Source organism: Mizuhopecten yessoensis, unplaced genomic scaffold (genome assembly GCF_002113885.1).
Source record: "Mizuhopecten yessoensis strain PY_sf001 unplaced genomic scaffold, ASM211388v2 scaffold8057, whole genome shotgun sequence".
NCBI classification, from domain to species: Eukaryota; Metazoa; Mollusca; class Bivalvia; order Pectinida; family Pectinidae; genus Mizuhopecten; species Mizuhopecten yessoensis.
In genome coordinates, this window is record NW_018407357.1 from 717155 (window position 1) to 725941 (window position 8787).

General features: G+C 36.9%; 1 protein-coding gene across 1 annotated transcript; it reads right to left on the bottom strand.

The window, feature by feature from the left end:
• Positions 1 to 1547: 1547 nt before the first annotated feature.
• On the bottom strand, positions 1548 to 8526 carry LOC110454764 (G1/S-specific cyclin-D2-like). The gene is made up of 5 exons (XM_021504457.1): positions 7936 to 8526; positions 6741 to 6956; positions 6137 to 6296; positions 4897 to 5033; positions 1548 to 4198 (listed from the first exon to the last, which is right to left on the bottom strand). The coding sequence occupies exons 1-5, from the start codon at positions 8131 to 8133 to the stop codon at positions 4028 to 4030; spliced, it is 882 nt and encodes a 293-aa protein (XP_021360132.1). The 5' UTR covers positions 8134 to 8526; the 3' UTR covers positions 1548 to 4027.
• Between the last annotated feature and the right edge of the window lie 261 nt (positions 8527 to 8787).

The window sequence follows — 8787 nt, forward strand, 5'->3', positions numbered from 1 at the left end:
ATCGAATGTGGTGATAACACTAATCCGAGGTATCAATTACACGACATCCTAGGTCGTAATTACACGACATTATCGGTTTTGATTACACTACATATTCGGCAGCGGTAAGTATCATTGTCTTACGTGATGACTTTATCCTAGTTTGTAATTACACTATCAAAGTTATGGTCATTACTCTATACTAGCTCGTAATTACACTATCTCAGGTCGAAGTTACACTAACCTCGGCCGTAATCACCATACCTTGGGCCGTGAATACAGTCTATTCTCCTGTACTGCGGACCGCTGCTTGAATAGTGTAAGTTGTGTAGTACGATTCAATATTGAATATCTTGTGTAATTAACGTTTATTTTCTTGAATACTCTTTGTTGGATGTGAAATACTTCTCACCTATCATTAAAAGCAAGGGAAAACTATTTCGTTTATCGTTTAAATATGACGTCTTGATCGCGTCATTGCACAGATATTATAATTATAAGCGTGCGTCATAAAATTAGGAATTACATTTTAAGCAGAATAGGGAAGTATGTTATTTTTAATATGAATGCAATGAAGGCATGTAATTTTTAATATGAATGCAATGTAGGCATGTGATTTTTAATATGAATGCAATGTAGGCATAAGTAGTGTATGTGGGTAGGGAGGTAGGTAAGAATGGTCAAAGCTGATTTAGCAGAAATACAATGGCCATGGCATTTGTCAGACTTAAGGAAATAATGCGGTAACACTAATACTAAGTAATTACAACCTTTACGAACGGGCTGGAAAGCTTCTCAACTTGAACACAAATAATTAGCGTGTAATGTTCATTCCCGGCGAGTTGCATTATTAAACAGTTTGTAGCCCTCACCTCGGGACTACTGTTCTCTGGCGTGCCTTGTAATCACTTCACCTAATAATCTCAACTTTTTTTACAATGAGCTTCCAGATTAACCTAATCAGCAAAATAACTTAAGCCGCCATTTCAAATCGAACAAATGGCACCTGAATCAAAGCGGAGTCAGTATTATGGCGTCCGCTAGCACCCGGTAACCTCTTGTAGCATGCAGAAAAATAAATTGACGGAGAGAGATACAACATTCTCTCTATTTTTTCCTTAATATATTTAAGAAAAAACCGGATATAGGCCTACCACATAGTTCCACTGAAGGTGGGAAAAAATACTCACGTTTTACCTCCAAATTTGAATTTACAATATCCTAAACTTTGATTTTTTGGCTTCATTCACAAAGTGTCATCAGTATATCACTGTATATATATGGTAGCACTTTGGCGTCGCGTGTGTCCCACCAGACTGGAATGGGTACATGTCCTTCGGAATGATAGTTAGGCTTACCCTCGCTTGGTAGGGTGAAATTTAAAAAAAATGCCATGCTATGTCAGTCGAGTCAGACTCCGTCATTTGGAACACACCAATTCAATGTGTCTTCCAGCATTCATTCTTCTTTCGTCAGAGGTCATTTGTGTCCAGTTTGTCGTCAGGGGTCACTTGTGTCCAGTTTCAGTCGAGATATTACCGGTACGTAAAAAACACAGACAAATGAAATTCTTTTTGAAATTTTGAACATTTTATTTTATTGCTTTCCATAAAACAAAATTGCTCATTGTTTTTGGTACAAGGGGACGGCAAATCTGTCCCCCGTCCCAAACATTTGGTCCCTCCTTTCACACAGGAAAGGTACAAAACCACCCTCTGACAAATCACACCCGAGATAGCTGGACTACCTAACATCGAAACCGATCTCCGGATTGTAGCCGAAGAATCACATTTCTCTCGTACACAAAGGAGCACATGGTCAACAAACCAATAGAATGGAACAATTTAACGGACTGTTAAGCAAAAGTAGTAGGTTTAATTTTTTAACATATATTTCATTTTCCCCAACATAATTCGATTATTTTTTCAAATAAAATAACAGTAAAATAACGTAGATTATCTACGTTTTGTTGCTTCAAAAAAACTAAAAATATAAATTCAAAATGTGCTTTTGAACTGTTATCAACACAAATATGAGAAAAATATTAATTTAATCCACTTGAAATTCTAAAAGATGTTTCCACGTCTCCTTTCGCTTCTCATATATACCAATCATGCGCCTTCTAACTCGGAAAAAGTCTTCCTCACATTCAAATTACTCCATTAAATACTCCGTACTCTCGGGCTTGTGACTCTCGCAAAACGAAATCGTACAAGACCTGTACCAGTCAGCTCGAAGGTCTGCTAGGTACGCAAAGTTTATTATAGGATTCTATCACAGACGTCGTAGCTTTGCAGTTTAACCTTGAAAGACAATATTTCTATCATATCTATTGCCACTGCCTATCGGTCTCCATATGTTATGTAAAATAAAAAAAAAATACTGCCACAAAAAATAAAGCGGGATAAAAAAAAAAAAGTGTATAGGAGCGCCCCCTGTCCAACAATACAATTCCTTGTGTTCTTCTAAAGAACACCACAAGGACTTGCCTAAGGGGATCCGACCTACCCCAAACTGCCCTATATGTAAACTGGCTAGGCGCTCCATTATACTCGATAAGTACACACGACTGGGCAATCAATTCAATTAAAAAAATAAATACAAATTCTCTTCTCCACCTAATCGCAAGTAAATAGATTGGATTTTCAGCATACATACATATTTACTAATAAATGGATAGGCATTTCATAACACAAAAATACATTACACAGCTAGGTGTAGTCGCTTTACGTTTCGTCTTTGTTCCTAAGGCGACTGCGGTAGTCAGGTTACTTTCAGTTACAGGGGGATTGATTCGGTCGATACTCTTTGAATAACCGAGGTAGAAATATGCCGATCATAGGCACCCAAGTTTCCAAACTTTCTATCAACAATCAGAGGTAAGATAGTTTGGGATAGTTTTTTTTTTTATCACAATTAGAAATATTTCAATTTTTATAAGCAAATAAAATGGCACAAATACCACGCTCTCTTGCACGAAAGGAACACGAGGACTTCCAATACTCCCGTCTTCAATAAATAAAATAATTCAAAATATCAAAATGCATCGTTTTCCAACTTAGTTGAAAAATATGTTAACTTAAATATAAAATAAATATATATTTGAACACATTTCACGAGAGACCTGAACCGGTCTCGTCGTACTCTTTTTAGATGAGTTGATGAAAAAAACTTTTCTTGAAATTTCGATCGGGATGAAGTTGGTATCTGAACGTTAGCTATTATATGCCTCTATTCTAGCACCCTGTCCCATGTTGCACTCGAAAACACCACGTTTACATATATATCCATAGCACTAGTTGGTTCTCCGGTCAATCCACGATTTACAATTTTTTCTTTTCTTTTTCAATTGGGAAAATTGCATACAATTGTCAAAACATAATTAGTGGCAATGTAGGAATTTTCCAAATTGTTTTTAAAAATAAATTTGAAACCTTTACCGCAAAGAAAAAGGATCAAATTGAAATGGTGAATTCGTGACGGAGGTAACATAGTCAACAATTTGGGGGAAGGGGAGAATCAGCGAAAATAATTAATGTATTTTTTGTGTCAATGGCATTTTTTTCAACATGAAAACTTAATGGCAACATTATGTACAATAACACATCAAAGGCTTTAACGCCTCCGCCTGATAACAAAACCTCTGAAAACATTTTCGGTGGGGTTTTTGGTCCCTTCGAAGTTGAGACAAGTGAATGAAATGATTACAAGCTGAGCGTTAAAAGTGACATCGGAAAGGCTACATTATATTTTTATCACATTTTTTTTGAACACATAATACTCTGACGTCACATTAACGCACAAGCTTGATGACGTTTATGAGAAAAAGTTTGAACACGTAAACCACGTGACGTCAGTTAATTAATAACATCATCGGGTTTCTCAATTGTGGCATCACATCTTATCGGGAGCAGAAGAAACACGTGCTCCTGGTCGCAAGTAGAAACACTTCAAAAGTTCGTATACATAATATATTCGTTGGTGTCGACTCAAAATGCAAAAGTTTCTTGGCAGCGATTGGAACAAAAGTTTTGTCTCTTTTTAGAATTTAAAACACAATATCTTGGACATCGGTAGGGGTTGTAGGTTGACCCTCCAAGTGATGATGGTGGTGATCACGATCGACTTTGACCATTGGCGCGTCGGACGTTTGCGCCATACTGGATAAATTTGTGGCTAGCGTTTGTTCAATTTGTTCTTGACATGACCTCAAGCAGTCCTGAAAAACACACAAAAAGAAGACATTTAGTGTCGGGAAAAGTGTTATACAATTCTGGTGTCTTAACTGTATTAAATAGAAGTAGTTCGGGCTCAGACTTCTGGCGAAAATATCTCTAACGAGCGTGTAACTCTAGTTGCAAATTGACAGTTTGGCGGCATTCAACAACTTGCCTACTGTGAACAGAATTAGAACTTCCATGAAACTTAGACGTGAATAAAAGAGCCACGTGTTTCTATTTAGTTGCCTTTACATGATTTCTTTACGATAAACAAAAGCCTGGTAAATAGAGCAACACGGTAAGAAACACAGTCGCGACGTATGCTGTTAGTATTGACTATCCCTGGGCGGAGTACTGGTAGACTGGGTATCAATGACATGCCACGACTGCTGGCTGGTCAGTCTCAGGCTAGGGGGTCAAGTCTGGACATTACACACAGGTGTTATAAACCTTGACCACCAAAGCAGACGCACCATAAATTGATTTACTATTCCTATCGATTGGAGCCCAAGGTCATTTACCAGTGACTAGAATAAGGGAGTGGCTAGCTTCAGGCTAACTGAACAAAAATTGACAATGGATTTTTTTAAGAAAAACTATTTCCATGTTGTTGTTGTCTAAATGATAATATAACATTTTTTTTACTGATAATTAAGGTGCTGTTTCCATAAAAAATGTGTAAGAAATTGGTACTTACCACATCTATACTTGTGATTTCGTGTAGCCTGTGAAGCAGCTGTGCATTGAGGTCGTTAGTTTTTAGCAGACCATGTGCGGCGGCCCCCACGCTCCCCGCGGCAATCATGGAGGGAGGATACATCATAAATTTGCAATCTGCAATACAAATATATTTCGTTAGAATTGACAGAGCATCTCATTAAGTGAAATGTTAAAAGTATTAAATCGTGGTTGATATCAAACGCAACTTGCTTTAATTTTGGTCATAAATACTAAGGTGAAACATGTTCATTCGATACAAAATCTAAAACAGTTATAGAATATTGACCGATACGAATCATTTAGATCTCTAGGGGCCACTCGGCTGTCACCTGCTGCCGTGTTGCGATACCCGACTAGTTGTATATTGGGTTTGTCACCTGTGTCAGGTGGGCTATTTCAGTAGGTCACTATACACGGGACAGAACACTTGTCATGTAATTAATCAAGATATTTCAAATTACAACTCAATATATATACACTAAGTGTAATCTTGATCGATTTATGACAATGCTGAATGAAACGTCGATGTGGTTAAGTGAAAGGGAAGCAACTCCGGATGACTTGTCTAGTTATACGTGAGAATATTAATAAAGCTAAAAATAAATGTGCAATACACACAAACATTGTCCTTATTTCATGTCAGTCGTATAGAAAGGTTTCCGTCCCAGGATAACTTGCAAGCTTGACAATAATTCGATACAGATTGGATTATATATGGCTTGACCAATCCTAAAGGTACACGTCCTTAGCTCTAAACCACAAATCCCTTTCAAGGGCTAATCCCAAATTTCTCATATCGCTCACACCTGCCAAATGCTGGTCAATTAAAAATACCACCATTTCCGTTCTCTAGAGGTCATGTTTCATATACCAGGGCGAATGGAGATAGATTATGATGACAAACTGTCATACCAACGCTATCAGCAGAGTCTGCCAGAATGAACAGTAGAAGCCTAAGTTGAACGCGTGCAATATACACAGCAACAGTGAAGGGGTATCCTATTTCACCGCTGGTTTTATGAATGGCGATTATAGTAAAATGTAACAACACCGACACCACAAACATGAATATGACACAACAAAATATTAGACCTCTATCTCCGTTACAAATTTTGACATTTGCTCAAATCATTTGGTGCACAACAGATCAATTAATATTTAGGTCAACTACAAAGTTATACATAATAATACGAGTTAGTGACGTCAGAAGTACTCACCAGTTGAACACAGTGCCACGAACGTCTGAGCGTGTTTCTTGATTAATTCACATTTTTCCTTGTCCATACAAAGTCTACTTAGAACATGTTCGAGAAAGTCATGAGGTGTCACAGCCGATAGGTCCCATTTTAGTTTATTTAGAACTATTAATTCCATCTCCTGAAATAAGAAAATTACAATTGTGTCATTACCCGGACAAGATATCAAAGAGGGAAAAATAAAGGAATTTCTAAACGGGCTAACATATAATAGGTAAATACTAGCGTATTTATTTAGCTTCAATCTATCAAGTATAAACCATGGAATGTAGTTCCGCCAGCAATGATTACCTCAGGCATGACTGACATACCTCGGCTTGCCTATATTTACCTGTATCAGGTAGTACGTTATTGTCCATCAACCCAACACTTGGCATTTAACCAAAAAGTAACGTTAGGAAAACTTCATCAAATTCTAGATTCCCATTTCAACCAAAGAGAAAACTGATGATTTTTTTAATGAATTAAAAAAAATCTTTTTAATATCTAAAACAGGGGTCCAGTAATAAATATGATTTAATTCACAAGTGTAATTCCGGTATTTTAATCACAAAGCAATATGTACCATCAATTCCTCGATTCCAACAGAGTTGTCTGTGTAGACAATAAGTTTTTCTGCAGTAAGTGGATTCGTTTCCTTTAATTTTGATGCCAGAAACATGCACACACATCCAAGAAGTTGTAGCCTATTCCTGGGAATGTCCATCACAGATAAGAATCTGTCCAAATAATTCATTGCTAGTGGAAAAACTTCCTCTTCGCATTTCTGTTCTTCACAAACCTGAAGGAAAATAAAAATAAAAGATATAATAATGCACAATATTATTTAATCAGCTTTATTGCATTTTAGAAACGTGGAAAACATTAACGAAACCAAGTATTTTTGACCTAAAAATCAATATAAAAATTCGACCGAAATTTTCTAAGTTCGCTTTGTCAATTTGGGCGATGGTTGTGCCTGGATATGAGAGGAATGTCAGTACATTCGAGCTAAAATCAAGAAAAATTCACATTGGCTATTACAAAGCACATGCCCTCGCCGGTAACCAGTGCGCATGTATGTATCTAGCGGCCCCCACTAAATTCTGTCCTAGTCTCTTTGTTAGGCAGTCATAGAAAAAAATCATAAAATTCACAATTTTCAAGATATTGCAAAAATTGTTGATGCAATGCAAACTATAAATCCTATTCTAGGTGTCCATGGAAAAATAACTAAGGTAAAAGCTTTAATAAACCCACAGTAACCACTAATATTTAGCCACCTCTGCAAAAATAGCCAAAAACGTGGGTGTTTTAGACGTAAAAATGCTTCCTAAATATAAATTCGAAAAAATGTCTAGAGATAAATTTCACATACAATCATGATATCATCGAAAACTGCAGATCTTATGCTAGCTAACCATGGAAAAAAAATAACTTATTACTTAGAAATAAAAAAGTTATGACGAGTTGAAATTACTAACTAAATGTTAAGTGTGAATGCATTCCATGCCCCGCCATCTTGTATGGAGGTGGTGAGTGGATGTACGCCTCAGATTTCATTAAATCATATTAAATAAACCATATCGAATAAAAAGTAAACATTTAGATCATGATCAACAATTGATCGTAAACTTAATGATTATTCAGTTGTCACCCAGATCAATCAATGAAAATAATGAAATATTTTCTTTTCTTCCCTTCCGATTCTATCATACACAGCGAGTGGCCAGGCCCCACACACTACAGGAAGGCAAAGTAAAGCATACAGTATAAAATACCTCTAACATCCATTCGGCGACCATCTTCCTCATGTATGGTTTAATGTCTGTTTGTACACATTTGAAGTAAGTTGGCGAAGGCTGATATCGATCTTCTGTTATAAGTAAGTTGTTGAGAACACGATCATCTTCCAGTAGCACAGGGTCCTTGTAAGCTCTCCGGAGCTGTTCTGTCTCACAACACATCAACATGTTCATCTTCCTCAAAGATCGGATGATCACTGTTATAAATTAAGATGAAAACAACTCGATATTAATTCAGAGATATTTCCTGTAGAGAATAAATAAGACACAGTCCACATGTAACGTTTCACAAGGTACGCTCTCCGATTCTTATATCACAGCCAGCCCTCTCGGTGTATTTGTCAGTAGAAACGTGGTTAGCAATCTTTTGTCTGAGGTAGAAAGTCGTAATGATATTGTCTGGTTTGGCCGGTCATTCAATGGTAGTTAGTAAATTTTAGAAAAGTGAGATACTCGCAGCAGTGTTGCCCACATGAGAGCTCACCGGCCAACAATCTGTCAGTGTGCCTCCGTCTTTATATACCACCCTAACTCTATGTAAAGCAATACATGCGATCACCGACCAGGGCCCCTTTGTCAACCATTGCGCATGCGTGATAGGATAGGTTGGGAGAATGTTAACGGTCGATTTGGATTTTGTCATAAATACGGATAATCATTATCAGTATAAGTACAGTTTTCAGTGCAAAATGACTATAGAATACATATATAACTGTTCACGAAGTATCGACATTTTCAATGAATTAAATCAAAGCAATATTTCACGTTTTTCATCTGAACACAAAATATGAATATTCATGAGATAATTCTTTTCCCGTAAACAAAGCT